Source organism: Salvia splendens, chromosome 21, assembly GCF_004379255.2.
Source record: "Salvia splendens isolate huo1 chromosome 21, SspV2, whole genome shotgun sequence".
NCBI lineage: Eukaryota > Viridiplantae > Streptophyta > Magnoliopsida > Lamiales > Lamiaceae > Salvia > Salvia splendens.
In genome coordinates, this window is record NC_056052.1 from 24,018,863 (window position 1) to 24,037,989 (window position 19,127).

A 19,127-nucleotide genomic window follows, 5' to 3' on the forward strand; every position below is an offset into this window, starting at 1 on the left:
CCCCAATTAGTTTGAGGCCTTTTGGGAGTGACCCAAAAACAAATCCGTGCGGGCTTGACCCAAAGCGGACAATATCAAACTAATGTTGCAGTCGACGATCCTAACAGGGGCACAGTTGGAGAAAAAAGGAAGCTGCATTGGATATCTTGGAGACAGATTTGCCTACCCTTTGATGAGGGTGGCTTGGGTATTCGTCGCTTCAGGGAAGTGGCAGTGGCTTTTGGGTTCAAGTTGTGGTGGAGACTTCTCGCTCAGGACTCTCTCTGGGCACAGTTCATGACCCAGAAGTACAATATCCTTCCCTGTCATTTACATACATCTCCCTGCTGGTCGCATGATAGTCCTACTTGGCGTCGTATGCCTCGTATTTGGTCATACATGCATGATTATATTCGTTGGTCCTTGGGTGAGGGGAAGATCAGCTTCTGGGATGATATCTGGCTTGGGGCTAGCCCCATCCGAAGTCTGTGCGTCCCGGAAAATGATCCTCCCCAATCTCAGGGCCGTTGCATCATATTGGCATGAGCATGCATGAGATGAGGATATGCTGCATAGTTTATCTTTCAGGTTTGGCGTACCTCTCGTTGTGATAGACCAGATCAGAGCCATGCCGATCGAGTTGGGGGCAAAGGATGTGAGGCGGTGGAGTCTGACTGGTCATGGCGAGTTCTCTGTGACCTCAGCCTGGGAGAGCATCCGGACTAGATTGCCGAAGAGAGAGATTTTTAGTCTTTTTTGGAACCAGGGGTTGATTCCTACCATGTCGGTATTCATTTGAAGGTTACTGTTTGGTAGGCTGCCGGTGGATGAGAAGTTGCAGATGAGGGGGATTGAGTTAGCTTCTAGGTGTCACTATTGTAGGTCTCCTTCGGTCGAGTCTCTTAGCCATGTCTTTTTTTCGAGTCAATCGGTGATTTCTGCTTGGGAGTATTTCGATGCCTGGTTTCCTTCCTCGCACACACCGATTCACACTAGCACCGATATTGCACAAAGGGCGTCTTTGATAAAAAAAAAAAACTCAATTGTGCTTCTATCAACTTAAATTAATAAGGGATACTAGTCAAAATTGTCATTTAAAATTCATGCTCAAAATATAAAAAATACTGAAGTTTAAGAGTTATGTACTGAAAACAGATCATAATTCATAAGTTTATATAATTGAGTCTTGAAGGTAATTAATCCAAATTTTGTTTTTACAGAAATATTCAGAAGGTCTTAAATTAGAAAATACTAATATTGCAAATTAGGTCTGACAAAGTGACAAAGTAAAAAAAAAGTGAAATTGAGAGCAACGTGGCATTATTAAGCTAGGAGACTGTGATATTAAAAAGTCAAAGGTACACGTCATCCATTCTCCATCTCGTTAATTCTCGAAAATACCCTCGCCGGGATAATTCATTTAATTTCGATTTTAAATTAAAAATGTATAGCCACTAAATTTCTCTTGACTTTTATATACGCTACGTGGTCTATATTGAATAGCAGATAGTACTACAGTAGCAATGAAATATAACATCAAGTGAATATGAAATATTTGGTAATTTAATATAGGATGAATATCTTATTAAGCTATCATAAATATTACTTCTAGCTGTCTATTTATATAAAAAAATATCTAGTTGTGACAGTTATATTCTTGCTAGGTGTATATTTTAATAATATTCATGTCCTAAATAGTCAAAATACAACTAGCTTAATAATTAGTAGCACGTGTAACAATATTAATTAACGGATGCAAAAATATTTAGTATACCAAATTGAAATATGTTATGGAGCAAGTAAAAGTAGTACTACCAAAAGGTCCAAAACAGAGTAGGAAAAGGCTGGCACATACAAAAATGGCATTCTTGTAATTCGAGATTGTATGAAGGGCACATATTTCTCCCCTTTCCTAATTTAATTCCCCAAAAATCCTTCAGTAGTGTTTGTGTGTGATATTGTCACGGCGGAGCTTCGACGTCTAGAGAGAGAAAAACCCTCGCCGGAAAATTGAAAAACAATGTGCTCTACAAAGCACAAGCAGAAGCACCAAAACAGCCATAATCACCCCCGCACCTCCCCCTCCACTACGGCTGCCGCCACCGGGGAGGATTGGAGGGATGAGGCCATCACCACCGGATCGCTGAAGCACGTCGACCTCAACACCGGATCCAACGGCTGGGGGTCGCCGCCAGGGGACCTATTCTCCGTCCGCGGCCCGAATTACCTGACGAAGAAGGGCAAGAACCCCGCCGGCGAGTGGCTGATGAATCCGGCCGGCGTCGACTGGCTCAGATCCAGCGGCAAACTCGATCACGTCCTGGCGCGGCCGGACAACCGCGTGATGAACGCGCTGCGCGCCTCGAGGTGCGAGAAATCGTCGAAGACGTTCGTCATCGCGATCAATCTCCAAGTCCCAGGGCGCGAGCATCACTCGGCGGTTTTCTACTTTTCCAGCAAGGTCGACGAGCCGATTGGGTCGAATTCGCTGCTGTATCAGTTCATCAACGGCTCCGACGCCTTCCGCAGCAGTCGATTTAAGATTGTGAATAAAATCGTGAAAGGTCCGTGGATTGTGAAAACGACGGTGGGGAATTACTCGGCGTGTTTGTTAGGGAAGGCGTTGAATTGCTACTACCACCGCGGACCTAATTATTTGGAAATCGATGTCGATATCGGTAGCTCCGCCATCGCCTCCGCGATTTTGAAGCTGGCGTTGGGTTGCGTGACGGCGGTGACAGTGGATATGGGGTTTCTGGTTGAGGGGCAAAAGGAGGAAGAGCTGCCTGAGCGGTTATTCGGTGCCGTGAGGATTTGTCAAATGGAGATGAGCTCAGCCACGTTTGTTGAGAGCGCAATCGCAACAAGCAAGGTTTTGCCGATGAGTAGTGGCGGTGAAAGCGAAAATGAGGATGATTAAATGATTAAATCCTTAGCCGTTGGTAAGTTTATTAAAGGATATGAAATTTGGCAGTGATGATGGTGAAAGAAATATGATGAATCCCTTAATTGGGGGTGGATGGGTGTAGATAATAACCTTTTAGTGGCAATGCTGAATTGATTTCACCATTTTGATCTGTTTTCTGTTGGTTTAACCTTTAATTCATTCAAAACTTTGAGTTTTGCTGTGTATTGCTCATCCAGTTGCTCACATTAAAATTTAATTTAACAAAAATATTTTCAATGTGAGGCTAATACAGTTCATAAACGACAACGGTTATAGATATTATTGCCTTTTGCTTGGAATGCTCAATCTGCACAGTGCCATGCTATTGATTATATCTTGGTTTATTTGGCCTTGAATTTTGTGCATTTAATGTTGTCAAGTGCAGAATGTACTGTATGATAACATTGGCAGTTGTATTATAAGTAAAATATGCCATGGAAATTTGGTATTCCTGATTCATCTTGGATCCCTAATAAGCTATTGCTTTCTTTAACTCCTAGCAAGATGCCTAGGATTGCCCCCATCAAGTATTGGAATAAAAACTTGATCTTGGTTGCCTCAGTTAATTTACATTACTTTTATTTCATCTCATGTTATATTTGAAGGGAAGCTAGTGTGCAGAACAATGAAGAAAAGGATAGGGCTACATTTTCTTCAGCCATCCATCCAAAGGTAGGAAGGAGGGAGCCAAAATTTGATACTACTATAATATTTATAGTGAGTTGGCTGGAAAGATATGTTTCTTGGATTATCATTTTCTTGAGGTGTGAGAACTTTTGTTCTGTTGTGGGTTCTGCTTGGCTGTGGGTTGAGAAAGGAGATTGCTTTAATCTTTATGGGGGTGTCCAGTCCATATCATAGTGTTGATATTGTAATCTAGTGGGTGAGCAGGAATCCTCTTTTTCTCAGAAGTAAAGGCAACTTTAATGTCTGAAAATCACCAGTACAAAAATGTACTTTAACATCTTCCTTGGAAGGGCATGGTGTTGATCAGACATGATTGATGCCGTACCCCTTTTTATTGAATGATAGGTACATGAATCATGAATCACCACTCAATCTTGCAGGAGCCTTGTACATATTTGTCATTCATCTCTCAATTATTTCGTTTTCACTCATTGTGAGTTTGGTGCTGTTATGTGATTGGCTGTGGTGGCCATCCAAACTGATCAGCTAATAATTTTGAGAAGTTGGTTGTTAATCTTGAGAGACAGTGCAGAATCTTCTTTTTTTGATGAGGTTGTGAGTTGTTTTAAGGGTGGTTGATTGCTGCTGCTACTGGAGATTCCTATGGTCTTAAATCTTGAATGTTTCTTTATTTTTGAATCCCTCAGGTCTAACCCTACTGATAGAATTATCAATTGCAAATCTCACACCCAATGGAAAATGGAAATTGTGGATGCAAGTCGTAGAAGTTTGGCATACTCGAGATATTTTTATTTTATCGATATACTTGGCTTATTCAATGTATTGATGTCTAAAGATAAAACTTGTAGGGACGATACGTGCAAAACATAGAAAAAGGGTTGTGCAATTTGTACAATCTTGCATAGAGTATGGGTAACCCATACCTCTTCCCATAGGTGTTAATTCAACTCCTGTAACCTCATATCTCCCTCCTACTTTTACTCCAATGATTTAATTTTTTAAATTGTTATTGTTATTAATGAAGCCAAATAATACTAGTAAAAATAACAAAATTGTTTTATTAAAATCATATAGTAAAAATATAAGGGATATTGACATCTAATATCATGAAACTTTCAAAAAGTTGAGTTTTCCCCACTAACTTTAAAATTGACAAATAATATCACGAATTTTACACCGGGTTTGTTTTTTCCCAAGAATGAAAGTTGAGATCTTCAAGTTTTTCAATCTTTGAAGATAGTTTTTCTTGAAGCACACCCTCTAAAATTGTTCTTCAATCTATTAAAATAACATGAATTTTTTTATTCGTGGGAAAAAACAAACCGGGGTAAAGTTCGTGATATTATTTGTCAATTTTAAAGTTCATGGGAAAGATCAAACTTTTTGAAAGTTTGATGATATTAGATGCCAATATCCCAAAATATAAAGTGAAATGTTGTTATTAATAGAGTTTGAAAATTATAAAGAGATTCTTGTTAGCTCGCTAAGCATGACTGCTGCTAAAATGAGCAGAGTCAAGGAAAACGAGGGGAGGAGGAGGGCTGATACGATTATATCTCCCGAAATATCTCTCATGTCTCTATTAATATATTACCATATATTTTCCGTATCTTTATTATCTTGTTCATCAAGTTAGGTTATTCATAGGAGTATTATAAATATTAGTCTTTGTTATCTTTTGAAGGAATCATGAATGCAATTTACTTTTCCGTCTTTGTTCATCGGTTGCTCGACGGGAGGATCCCGCGAACGGACCTTCAATATCCGGTGAATTCTCGCCAATTATCATTGATACGGGTTTCTCCGTATCAAGGGCCCTCTCCACCGGCACCCCACTCCGATGCCACACTCCTCTCCCCCTCACTTGTTACCAATGCCCTTAGGCAATCTACCTAATTTTGAAAAGAGTAAAGGCCAAAATTGGTCCTGAACATATAGTCATTTTACGATTTTGGTCCTAAACATTATCTTTTGGATTTTTTGGTCCTGCACATATGGACATTTGATCATTTTGGTCCTGCACATATGGAAATTTGATCATTTTGGTCCTCCGTCAACATTTTCGTTAAAAACTAACGGTCAACATTATCTTTTGGATTTTTTGGTCCTGCACATATGGATATTTGATCATTTTGGTCCTGCACATATGGAATTTTGATCATTTTGGTCCTCCGTCAACATTTTCGTTAAAAACTAACGGTCAACGGCCGATTTTTGACTAAAACCATGGGTTGGGTCGGGTCGTGTTTGGGTCGGGTTTGGGTTACACGTTAAGAAAAAAAATATTTATTTTTTATTAATTAAAAAATTATAAAACTTTAATTTTTAGTTATTTTTGTTGATTAAAAATATTATAACGACTAAAACATGATGTTATTATACGATTTAAACATGATATTACACGACAAAATAAAAAATTACCAAAGTAAAATAATCATTTTTTAATCAAAATAATAAAATTAAAGTATACTAATATTAAATCTATATAATAAAATTAAATAATTAAAAAATTATTTTTAATAAAATCTATACTTTAATTTTATTAATTAAAAAATATTAATTAATTTTTAAGAATATTATGCTTAGATTTTAACGAAAATATTATGCTTAGATTTTAAGAAAATATTATTTTTTTCTTAACGTGTAACCCAAACCCGACCCAAACACGACCCGACCCAACCCATTGTTTTAGTCAAAAATCGGCCGTTGACCGTTAGTTTTTAACGAAAATGTTGACGGAGGACCAAAATGATCAAAATTCCATATGTGCAGGACCAAAATGATCAAATGTCCATATGTCCAGGACCAAAAAATCCAAAAGATAATGTTGACCGTTAGTTTTTAACGGAAATATTGACGGAGGACCAAAATGATCAAATGTCCATATGTGCAGGACCAAAAAATCCAAAAGATAATGTTTAGGACCAAAATCGTAAAATGGCTATATGTTCAGGACCAATTTTGGCCTTTACTCTTTTGAAAAACCAGAAACATGTTAAGAACGACGAAACGTGCGAAACATTGGTAAGCGTTGTACAATCCGAACTGAACATCTTGGCATCATAAATTCAATGCGTTTTTCTGCAATGTACAACCACAATCATATTCACACCTTATGGAAACTACATTGAAAATTGTACTAATACAATTTGTAATTGAACATCTTGCACCACAAATTTAATGTGTTGTTACGTATAAAAATCAAATTTTCTTGATAGCAAAAGTAGTAGTAGTAGCAGTAGTATAAGTTATGACTATGTTAGGTGCGTTAAACTGACGTGATCTACCTCTGTTCCCATCCCCTGTTTTTTTTTCATCGAAGACTAATTAATGATTAAACGGAATTCGTGAATTTCCATTCATAATTGAAATTTGTTGAAATCATATCAATGAAAGATCTCAAGTACATAAAACATTTATAGCATTAGCATATTATGCTTTGATTCTTAAATGAAAAAGACAGATATCTGAATCAACATCCAGCAGCTCCAAATCCCAGCTTCCCTCCGGCAACATCATACACCACCTCGAACGTCAGCTGCTGCATATTTCCAAAGATTCCAATGTCAGTGTCGGCGCCGTTTCCGGCGAAAGCAAGGCACGCCTCCGTGGAGCTTACTGGGATCAGTATCCCTGCCGGGCTGAGGTTGATCTTCACTCCGCCGCCGAATTCGAACGACACGGTGGGGAAGGAGATGTTCGTGTTCATGTAATTGGAGAAATCGAAGCATGTGTTGAAGATGGAGCGCGCCGCCGCCGCCGGGTACTTCTTCATCCCCTCCTTGAACGCTCCGCTCAGCGCGCCGTAAGCCGCCGGCGGCAGCCGCGTGATCACCGTGCCGGAGTCTATGATGGTGCCGCCGGCCTTCTTGAAAACACCTTGCTCTATTGGGAGCTGCTTCCCAGCGACGGCGATGGAGGCGATGGTGATGTAGTAGAACGAGGAGCCCGACTGGGAGGAGTCGAACGGCGTGAATTGTACGCTCGTTGCGGACCCGCCGACTTTCCCGAGCGTGAGGTGGCCCGTGGAGCTCAACTTCGACGGGAGGCAATAGGAGAAGTAATTTCCGTATTTTGTCGCGGTTTGCGATATGAGCGATAGTGGGTCCCGGCCAAGGCCGATTATCCCGGCGGTTTGGCCGAAGAGCCCTTGGTTTTCTTGGCCGCAGCCAAATTTGAAGTTTGGGAATACATCGTTGGCGATGGTGAGGGTGTCGTTGCTGAACAACCCTATCGAGAATGAGTTGTCGCCGTACCGAAGGCTATAGACGCACGTCCCTATGCTACAGTCGGGGGTGTGGCCTGTGGCGGAGGAGAGTTGGGAGCAGGTTGTGGACGTGCACGATATGTTGGAGTAGGATGTTGAGGTTTTAGGGTCGAATATTGGGTCTTGTTGTTTGTAACAGGATCCGGCGCACGGCTGGCATTGGGTCCATGTTAGGTCGCTCCCAGTGTCGAAGACGAGGGAGAGAGTTTTCTTGGGGGTGCCTAGGCCCACGGAAACAAGATAGTTTCCATTGCCTAGGGAGATTGCCGACTGTGCGGGGAGGTTGACCTTTTTGTCCCCAACTTTGTCCGCGGTTGGGGTTGGATTGAGACGGGCATGGATTGACTCGACTCGGGACTGGTCGTGAAAGAGGATGTCCTTTAGCGATGGCCTAGCACCGACTTCGTCTTGTCTGAGCTTAGAACACGGGCCGTGCCGATGGAATACTTCCAACGTGGATGGCCTCTTCTTGATAGCATCTGTTGATTTAAAAGAGATAAATTCAAGAAGTTATGTACTATGATTGTTAAGCCTAAAACATTATTCAAGTAAGAATACTTGCTTTAAATATGTAAACTGTACTCATAACAAAAATTAATTGTATTAAAAAAATGGAAATTTCCACCAACTACGATCGAGTGGAGACAGCTTACAATAGTCATAATTTTTCATTTTAAGAAATATTTTAATTTGAATAGTAAAAAAATTCCAATAAAGACCCTTGATCAATATATAAATGAAGAATCATTTTCAATCATGAAAATTTAGTATGGATTAGTACATACTGGTAGCACTAGGGTTCAAATCTGACAAAGGACTGTAATAAAATTTGAAAATTTTGCCTCTTTGAACATAGATGAGGCATTGTAGTATTTCTTTGAATATCATCCTAAAACTATGACACAAATGATAAATTCAGCAGAAATGTTCATTCTAATAGTATATCTCAAATTGAATTTTGTTGGGGATTGTTACCTTTGGAAGGAGTGCAGACAGAGGCTGGAAAAAGGGAACTGATTTGAATTGTGTGGAAAGAGTCTTGAATCTTAGAATTTTTTAGGTCAAGAGCATGGCTTTGATCTAAAAAACATGAAACAAGTACCAATAAAAGGGAAGAAGATTTGATGAAAGTGGAGAAGAAATGAGGATTGGCCATGAGTGAGTGTAAATGTAAATGTAAATGTAAATGTGAGTAATTTTTTGTGTGATATGGGTTGTGAGCAACAGGCTTCCATCATCTTGGATATATAAAGGAGTAGGATTTCAGGAATCCACACCAATAATTGTTCTAAGTGGGATTATTTGATATTATGAATTGACTTAGAAAACGAGCCATGAGTTGACGCATGAAAACTCAATAAGATTATTCATTAATATCTACTACTATTAGCTTATACATTCTTATTTGAAATTAGTGTTATTAGTTCTTGTTTTCCATGCATATCTCATTAAATTTGTTTTGGTTTTAAATTCCTAGTGACTCTTTTATTTAGATAAAGCAATACTTTTCTTTAAATATAGTTTGTTTATTTGGTTTTTGAAGAATAGTAGTTAATCTTTAGTATATATTCCTAGTGGCTCTTTTATTTAGACGAGTGAACTACCTAAATAATCCATGATCTTGTCGAAAAATACACCAATGATCCCTAAAAATATTTTATAGCCTTTTTGGTCCCTAAAAATTACATTTTTGGTACTTATCGGTCTTTTATACCTCTCTACATTTGAAAAATCCCCTAAATACCATGGAGGGCATTTTTGATCTTTGGAAATCACAACTTTGATACCTCTTCAGTCTTGCAATTTTTTTGACATATTAAAAGCATCTTTTTTGACATAAAAAATTTGCATTTCTAGTACACTAGTTACTTTATATTTTACAACATAAAACATTTTCTTTTGAATTATAATTCACTTAATTTTTTTTCAATGATTACGTAAATAACGTATAAATTGAGCTTCATAATAAAAAGTTACTTTAGTTTACTAAAATATTAATATTAAAAATATTACTTGCAAGAATTTGATTTAATTTATGGTAGATATAATTTCACATAAATTTTAATTATTATACTTAAAAAATATTTTTTCACTATACTATATTTTAGCTAACGTAATTAAAATATTTATTTTTCACTTAAGTATAGTAACATTTAAAAATTTAAGTAACATTTTATAAGTAAAAAATTACTATAGTTCATTATAATATTTTTCTTTCTCAAATTTTAAAAAATTTAATTAAATTTTTTAAGTAAGAGTAAATCCCACATGCAAAAAGAATTTTCTATAATTCACTTTAATATTTTTATTTTAAAAGTTACTATTAGATTAAAAAAAATCGTATCAACTGAGTTTTACAATGTATAATATTTAATTTAAAAAATAAATAAAGTATAATTAAATTATTTTAAGGTTGTATTTATTTTTAAACACACAATGACAACAAACTATTTAAGTAACTAAAATTACAAAAATAGTATGCTAGTATTTAAGGTCCAAAATGCCATCAAACATTAAAAATTCACAATTTTGGTACCTGGGGTTATTTTAGTCTTATCGTACCAAAAATGCTATAAAAAAATTTAAGGACCATTTCTGTATTTTTCGACAAGATCAGGGACTATTAGGGTAGTTCACTCTATTTAGATAAAACAATAAAATAATGCCTTTTTCCTAGAAACTCAATTGACTAAGACCTTTCTAACTTGATGATTTTCTTTTGCATCATATTTCCAAATAATCTCGTGTCGACCTAATAAAGTGCAATATTGAAAAATGTAGCTAATGAATTAGTATCAAATACTCTAAGATGGTCCAAATACAGTTGTTTATGTGTTAATTCATTTTGGACTAAATAAGAACTATATCAACTAAACAAAACTTAATTAAGTATTTAAAAAAAATTAGTTTGGTTCGGTTTTATTTTAAAATTATCGAACTTCTCTTGTCATAATAATAGCACCCCATAACTCATTTATTTTTCTCTGTAATTTCCGGAATAATTGGGCCCAGTGGGCCAATGGCGTGCGTCATGCTCTTTTTGCAAATTGTAAATTTCCATGTAAAATAGAAAAAAGAATGCAAAGCGACACGCAAAGACGCGTTTTACATCCCCGTGATTAGTGTTGGGACCAAGATTGAAAAAAACTTGTCACGTTCATCGTTTATTCGAAATTCTATTCACATCCCAAAATATGCATGTCACAAATCAATTATGATATACTCCTATATTAGCGAGTACAGAATAAATAAACTAGTAGTAGTAGTAGTACATTTTAAAATAAAATTAATTTTAATCAGGAATTTGTGAACCTCTGTATTTTGATAATGTACACATATTCTTGGCTTAGCCCATAACCAATTATTATGCAACATATACATTTGTATGAATGCATTATTGGGTCATGTAGTATAAATTGAATTCAATTTTGCATTTTATATATGCAGAAGACTTCAATTTCTAAATAATGAGCTTTAGATAGGGTTCAAACACCACCATTCCTCTGTTGTGAATGTGAAAAACACAAAACATATTCACACATCATAACGAAATAAGCGACAGAGATACGTGCAAAACATTGAAAAATGCCGTTCAAGAATGTAATTGAACACATCGTGCATCACAAATTCAATTTGACAATCACTCCAACAGTTCACCTCTGTTTCTTGAAACACAATTTTTTATTTAAAATTTTTGAAATCATACCATATACATATCACACTTTAACATATTTCCATTCTTTGGAGAAAATTCATATGCTTTTTTTTAATGTAAGAAACTAGTACTATGAATCAACATCCAGCTGCACCGAATCCCAGCTTCCCTTCGGCGACATCATACACCACTTCAAACGTCAATTGCTGCGTGTTTCCGAAGATTCCGGTGTCAGTGGCGTCTCCGTTTCCGGCGAAAGCAAGGCACGCCACCGTGGAGCTAACCGAGATCAGTATCCCCGACGGGATGAGGTCGATCTTCACTCCGCCGCCGAATGCGAACGACACGGTGGGGATTGTGACGGTCGTGTAGTTGGAGAAGTCGAAGCACGTGTCCAAGATGGAGTACGCCGGCGCCGCCGGGTAGTTCTTCATCCCCTGCTTGAACGCCGCGCTCAGGGCGGTGTACGCAGCCGGCGCCAGCCGCGTGATCACAGTGCCGGAGTCGATGATCGTGCCGGCCGTCGTGAAAACGGCCTGCCCTATCGGGAGCGGCTGGCCGCCGACGGAGATGGAGGCTATAGTGATGAAGTAGAACGAGGAGCCCTTCGTGGAGTCGAACGGCGTGAACCGCACGCCCTTTCCGGGCATTCTGGCCTTGCCGAGCGTGAGGTGGCCGGTGGAGCTCGACTTCGACGGGAGGCAGTAGGAGAAGTACTTCCCGTACCTCGTCGCGGTTTGGGATATGATCGAGAGCGGGTCCCGGCCTAGGCCAATCAGTCCGGCGGTTCGTCCGAAGAGCCCTTGGTTGTTTTGACCGCAACCGAATTGGAAGTTTGGGAATACGTCGCTGGCGATGGTAAGAGTGTCTTTGCTGAAAAACCCTACCGAGAAAGACTGATCGCCGTACTGGATGCCATAGATGCACGTCCCGACGCTGCAGCCGGGGTTGTTGCCTGTGGCGGAGGAGAGCTGGGAGCACGCCGTGGACGTGCACGATATGTTGGAGTAGGAGGCCGAGGTTTTAGGGTCGAATATTGGGTCCTGTTGTTTGTAGCAGGATCGAGCGCATGGCTGGCACTGGGTCCATGTTAGGTCGCTCCCAGTGTCAAAAATGAGGGAGAGGGTTTTCTTGGGGATGCCTAGGCCCACGGAAACGAGATAGTTTCCAGAGCCTAGGGAGCTACCCGGCTGTATAGGGAGGTTGACTTTTTTGTCCTTGACTTTGTCTGTGGTTATGGCTGGGTTGGTGCGGGCATGGATTGACTCGACTCGGGATTGATCATGAGAGAGGATGTCCTTTAGAGATAGCGTAGCGTCGGCTTCGTCTTGGCTGAGTTTAGAACACGGGCCGTGCCGATGAAAAACTTCTAGCGTGGATGGTCTATTCTTGATTAAATCTGATTATTCAAATATGTATTAATTATGTCATCAAATTACATGAATTTTCATAACAAACGCAAATTGCAATACATAGAAGAATTAGCTATATTGCAAGACATGAGTGGGTTAAAATTCTTTAATTCGCACTTGAAATTTGACAAGTTAGGCCACGAAAAAGGTAACACTAAAAGATAAATATAATCACAAACTACATATAGGCACATGAGTCAATATATACGTATATAACTGCTCTCGATTATAAAATTGATGCTTTTAACTACTTTCATGAAAGTGTGGTTTCAATTAGTTTATTTTCTAAATTTTAGTACAAGTATTTAATAGGATGGATAAAGACCAATTTTTGTAAATTGCGAAAGTACTACGTTTGGTGTGGAATTGTGGGATCCAGTTAATTGGTTTTGAGTGAAGGATTAGGTTTTGTAACAATTGGGCTGGATTCTGCCTATTATATGGTTGTCTAATTCTTGAATGAGCTATTCAATTAAAAAAGTCTAATTATTTAGTAAGAATTTCTATTCATGACAGCGGAGCATAACTCATTGGTGTGTGTGTGTGTGTGACAGTGTGAAATGAATATAAACAAAATGTAATCCATACTAGCAGTATATATCTTCTGTTCATATGAGAAGACAAAATAAAATAATGCTAACATTATTGGCAGTAATCCAGATATAAGAAATTATTATTATTTATATTTTCGTAGTTAAATTATTATTATGTGACTTATGTTATGTATCCATAATAGCCCAAACACACAAAAAACACTCTGCAAAACAAGACAAGGTCACTAATTCAATTGTGTATTGTTTGTCCACGTAAAGCCAAAAGTTTAATTTAATAATAGCTGTTAACCACTTGATATTTGCTTCTAACAAAATGATTCAATATCTAAATGAAGAATTATGAAATGGTGGCCATAAATCCAAACATTATGCCAAAACCGAACATTTACAACTTTTTTTATGCTAACATTAAGGCTCTTGGACCATGCTACAAAAAGGAGTACTGCCCACTTCCTTTTTGGTGGTTAAATATTTGAAAATGACTTAGTGCATATTTTAAAAAAAACATATAGTACTATATTTAATCTCATTATATCGTTGCATGTCGAAAGAAGAAAGACCACATATTCTCACAGTTGGAAAATGACTAATATATAAAAGTTTTGTTACCTTTTCAGCATATCATAAGCTTTGTGATTAATTCAAAGATGAGAGGAGACAGAAAAATTATAAAGTTGATTAATTGAACTAATGATTCAACTTTATCATGTTGGATTCTATATATAAGTACATCTTAATATCATCTTAATTAATACATTTACATCATTATCTTATAGTAAGTAAGTTTCTTAACAATAAATCTCAGAATAAATTTGGTCATAACCCTCTCATGTTTCAACTGGACAGCTCAAGAAAATGTGTGAAACTAAGAAAAAAGAAGAAGAAAATTATCTTCTTTTACATGCAAATGCAAGAGAGAGAAAGAGAGAATTGTTACCTTTGGAAGGACTGCAAACAGAGGCCGGAAAAAGGGAGCTAATTTGAATAGTGTGGAAAGAGTCTTGAATCTTAGTATTTTTGGGTTGAAAAGCATGGGTTTGATCTAAAAAACATGAAACAAGAACCAATAAAAGGGAAGAGGATTTGATGAAGGTGGAAAAGAAATGGGGAGTGGCCATGAGTGAATATTGTGAGTGTTTTTTGTTTGATATGAGTTGTGAACAATAGGCTTCCATCATCTTGGATATATATATATATATATATACTCATAAATAGGATTTCAAGAATCCACACCACCCAATTGCTAAATATTATTCTTTTCTCATTGGAAGGATCCATCATTCATCATTCATGTTTTGTTATTTCATTTTTACACTCTACTACTAGATTGTTATTTTTATCAACAAATGATATAAGTTGGCCTTATATTATGAATTAACTTAGTAAACGAGTAATCATGAGTTGGAGTTAGAGAGAAGTGTGAAAACTGAAAACTCATTAATCTCATTCTCAATTCATTAATTTTTAGTTGTGCAATGTAGATATTATTGTAACTATTCAATTGAGCACAGATTTTGTTGATATAAAGAAATGTAACTATTGTATAAAATGAAAATTAGAAAATAGGAAAGGATAATATTGCATTGAGCATTTTGTTGATATAAAGAAATGTGTTACTCCACTTTGAGATTTAGAAAACTTTGACAGTATGGGCCACACATTCTTGTGAATGGAAATTATACCTACTTTTAAGTGTATATAGGCCTAACCCTATACTTTTAATGCTTCATTAATTGAGTATGACTAATTTCATTTGTTTTAGTATCACTAATCACGATGCAGTTATTCTGATATCTATAGTCCAAATACATTGGTCTATATATGTTACATTTTGGACTAAGAAATATTATAAATGAACTATGAAGAAAATATACATACATTATACATCAAAATGAGTAATCAGGGGTCAAATTAATTAAACCAAACTATTAATATTAAGGACCAGCAAATTATTCGAAATAGAATCATAGTTCGGTTTAGTTGTGATAAAAAAAAACTTATAAATCGAAAAATTAAGAGGTTAGCATGACAAAAGGAAAGGTAATTAACCCCACACATCTTAATCTAATTAATTTTAGTATGATAGAGTAGTAGATTGTAGTCGTACAAATTGAATAGTCTCTTTCTTTGTTCTCTTCCTTGAATATCATTTAATATAGCATGTGCATGACTATGACTTTAATGTTGCTTTGTGAATATTGAGATATAGTATTCCATAAATATTTTGATGGTTCGTTACAACTTAACAACATATGCCCAAATATGTTTTAGCCGTATTAGTTAGTAATGATGACTGATGAGCACATAAAAAGTTACATATTTTCAAACTAAATAAAAATATATCCATATTATCATGTACCCAAGATGAGAAACTTTTTAAACATGCCTTGCATATACATATATATTAAAACAAATTACTAATTATCCTTAAATAAAGTAAGGACATTATAGAATAATATTTTCCTATATATTAATCATCTATCATCTACATTATTGCCAGCGAATGGCCCTTACACACTATTATTAAAGTGATGCAAAAAGAAAAGAAAAAGACACTATTATTGAACATTGAAATGTATTTAAAGTTCCTTAAACTATTAATAAGCTCTTATAATACCTTATGGGATTAAAAAAAAAGTTCTTGACCCTAATTTATTTTATAAACTTATAAATAACAATAAAAAATGATTTTATTATGATTTATTATGGATCAATTCTATTTTAGGGAATGCATGTTAACTTACTTCCAATTTAATGAAGAGCAATAGATGAATTCCCGCACAGTGAGTGACGCATAACATTTGTGCGTCGTTATTAATGAAACGCACAAATGTTATGCGTCTTTAGTGAAAGACGCACAAATAATATGCGTCTGTAACAAACGACGCATATAGATGATGCGTCGATAAACGACGCATAAAAGTTATGCGTCGTTAATGAATGACGCATAACATATATGCGTCTTTCAGTAAAGACGTATATTATTTGTGCGTCGTTAAAATAGGGATTAAGAGGGCAGAATGCTCGTAATTGACAGACGACGCAGGAGCAGCGAAGGAGGGGCGATTTCAGCGACGATTTCCGGCGATTTGAGGCGTTTTCCGACAGATTTCAACCAAATACCAAACATATTTCGGTAATTATTCATCCATTTGGCTACATAAATCAATAATTGCTGAAGTTATGGAGGTTTTCCCTAATTTAGTAAAGTTAGGGTTTATATGAAATTGCTCAATTTACGGACGATTTCTGTTAGTGTGTTGCTTATTTGTGTTGTTTTGTTGCGTATTTGTGTGTTTCACATGAATTTAGGGTCAATTGTAGAAGTAAGTGGTTCAATTGAAATTATATACACAAAGTGCAGAAAATAGATATATTTTCTGCAAAAATGTGAAAATTTTAGTTATCTTATGCTATTATATGTTGGGTGAATGTTTTGAAGTAGATGGCATCTGCAAGTTCTGAACAACAGTTATGTTATGGACCCGAGGATCCATCCGTACTGTTTCATCAAAACGAACATATTTCAGCCTCATTGTTGGCGAATGGCACAACAAATGTGTTGAGAGTTCGTAGGACGGAGAGTAAGGTTTGGGCATTGCCAATACATGAAGATGTGATGCATTGGCTTGATGTTTGGGGGTTCAGAGGTGTGATTGAATGTGGAAGGCCAAGAAGGATGGACAATGACCTAATAACTGCATTGATCGAGCGATGGAGGCCTGAGACCCACTGTTTCCACCTTCCAGTTGGTGAGGTAACCGTAACCTTACAGGATGTGCAAAATCTGTGGGGTTTGAGAGCAGACGGTCGTATTTTCACTGGCTGTGACTACCCTATTGGATATGAAGATTGGCCCAGCAAGTGTAGAGATGTGTTGGGATGGATACCTGACGCAGAAACAGAAACGAAGCACGGTGGGTTGTTGATGACGTCTCTGATCAACCAAGCGACTATGCCCTTGGGTGATGGGCTGCATGAGTATGCATACGTCCAAAGAGCACGTATACATGCTCTAATCTTGTTAGGAGGGCTTATTTTACCGGACACTACCGGGTGCAAGGTCCCCTTTATGTGGATAAATGTCTTTGACGATCCGGAAGACGTGGCTAATATCAGTTGGGGTAGTGCTGCTTTAGCATACCTGTATCATTATTTGTGCGAAGCTTCTGTAGGCAGACAGAGAAGAGATGTGGGTGGCCCTATGGTTATCTTGCAGCTGTGGGCGTGGGAAAGAATGCCTACATTGAGGCCAGCCTTCTTGATATCGCCTACGCACACGCCGTATACCCCGTGTGGAGCCAAGTAATATTTTTTTTAAGTAACTTACTTAATTATGTATTTTTTTGGGTAAATTTTGATATTAATATTTCGTGTAGGTGGCACGGAGTTACTGAAATTGGAAATGCGCCCCAACATTCAGTAGCTCATTATCGTGATCAATTATCATTGATTCGTCCGGGCCAGGTGAAATTTATTTTTGTTAGCTAATGAATTAATCTAGTATGAAATTAATTGTGTGAATGATATTATGTTTTTGTAGTTTCTGTGGACACCATATACAGATTGTATCCTGCCCGATTATTGCATTGATTCGACCGCATCCTACTTGTGCGACACATATTTGGTGTGCTGGTCATTTGTCGAGGCACACGAGGCTGGACGCGTTTGCCGACAATTCAACCGCTACCAGCGTATTCCTCAGTATTGTGATAGGATGCTACATAATGCCGGACATCTGTCTAAAAGTCACCGCCGTGGGAGGAAGGGCGCCGATTGGGCTAAGGTACATAAATTCTACATTGAAGAATGGGATTTGAGACACCACAGGTTCCAAACAAATTTTGATCATGCCACGATGACCATGGATGGTAGCATTAATCCGGGCTATATGGCGTGGTTCAATAGGATCACAGTGTCGTACCTAGTTCAACCTGCGACACAGTCAACGGTTGGGATGAACGAGTCAGCATCTTCTATGATGAAATTGGTATCTTATGTTTTTTTTTATAATAATGTATTTAGTTTGAAGTTTGTATAGATTGATTGTAATGATTTTGTATTTGTGCTATCTAGGTCGAGACCATTCAGGGGATATGGCATTTGACCTCTGAACACGACACAGACCCTCGATTACGGCAGATTCGTGCAATGGCTGCTGAGGCGCTTCGTACGACGGACCATACTGATGTGATGGAGTATCCAACATCGCAACGGCGAAATGTGGTCATGCCGCCATCGCAACTGCTGGAAATTTGCATACAGCATGCCACCTTCTTAGTTTGCTCTCGACAACCTTAAACTGTTTTTCATTCCACAAACTCCACATAGTAATAGCAGTCTTCACGTGTAGCTTGGAATCGAATTTTGTTCCCAACACAATCCGCTGCGGCTCATTCTCATTCCAATACAAAAGGCTGTGTTCATTACCACCCACATCATCCGAATCTCCAGAAGGACGACTTGGTAATTCACGAAAGAATCTAAACCTACTAGGATTGTATTCCGGAAGTGGTTGTTCACCTTGCATAACAGGTTTACATGGTACTATCTCATCATCAGAACTAGCACCGACATCATCAGCACCATCACCATCACTGAGATCGGGGTCTGCCTCTGTCTCAGATAGTGGCCTTGGCTCAGCAAGATCATCTGCAGCATCGAC

The 19,127-nt window shown here is 37.5% G+C and overlaps 3 protein-coding genes across 7 annotated transcripts; 1 reads left to right on the plus strand and 2 right to left on the minus strand.

Moving 5' to 3' along the window:
• The first annotated feature begins 1,906 nt into the window (after positions 1-1,906).
• Positions 1,907-4,535, plus strand: LOC121783667 (protein ENHANCED DISEASE RESISTANCE 2-like). Of its 5 annotated transcripts, none has more exons than XR_006046615.1 (3): positions 1,907-2,921; positions 3,532-4,165; positions 4,261-4,535. XR_006046615.1 is itself a non-coding variant. In XM_042181812.1 (2 exons), exon 1 carries the CDS (start codon positions 2,000-2,002, stop codon positions 2,897-2,899), a length of 900 nt encoding a protein of 299 aa, XP_042037746.1. In that variant the 5' UTR covers positions 1,907-1,999; the 3' UTR covers positions 2,900-2,921; positions 4,261-4,535. The 5 variants fall into 5 exon arrangements, 3 of the variants coding, with proteins under 3 accessions (XP_042037746.1, XP_042037744.1, XP_042037745.1); XR_006046616.1 differs by having other exon boundaries at positions 3,532-3,598; XM_042181812.1 differs by lacking the exon at positions 3,532-4,165.
• A 2,373-nt stretch (positions 4,536-6,908) lies between these two features.
• Positions 6,909-9,049, minus strand: LOC121785230 (aspartyl protease family protein At5g10770-like). The gene is made up of 2 exons (XM_042183614.1): positions 8,817-9,049; positions 6,909-8,320 (listed from the first exon to the last, which is right to left on the minus strand). The coding sequence occupies exons 1-2, from the start codon at positions 8,995-8,997 to the stop codon at positions 7,047-7,049; spliced, it is 1,455 nt and encodes a 484-aa protein (XP_042039548.1). The 5' UTR covers positions 8,998-9,049; the 3' UTR covers positions 6,909-7,046.
• A 2,454-nt stretch (positions 9,050-11,503) lies between these two features.
• Positions 11,504-14,617, minus strand: LOC121784049 (aspartyl protease family protein At5g10770-like). Its single transcript, XM_042182233.1, has 2 exons — positions 14,400-14,617; positions 11,504-12,895 (listed from the first exon to the last, which is right to left on the minus strand). The coding sequence occupies exons 1-2, from the start codon at positions 14,578-14,580 to the stop codon at positions 11,634-11,636; spliced, it is 1,443 nt and encodes a 480-aa protein (XP_042038167.1). The 5' UTR covers positions 14,581-14,617; the 3' UTR covers positions 11,504-11,633.
• Between the last annotated feature and the right edge of the window lie 4,510 nt (positions 14,618-19,127).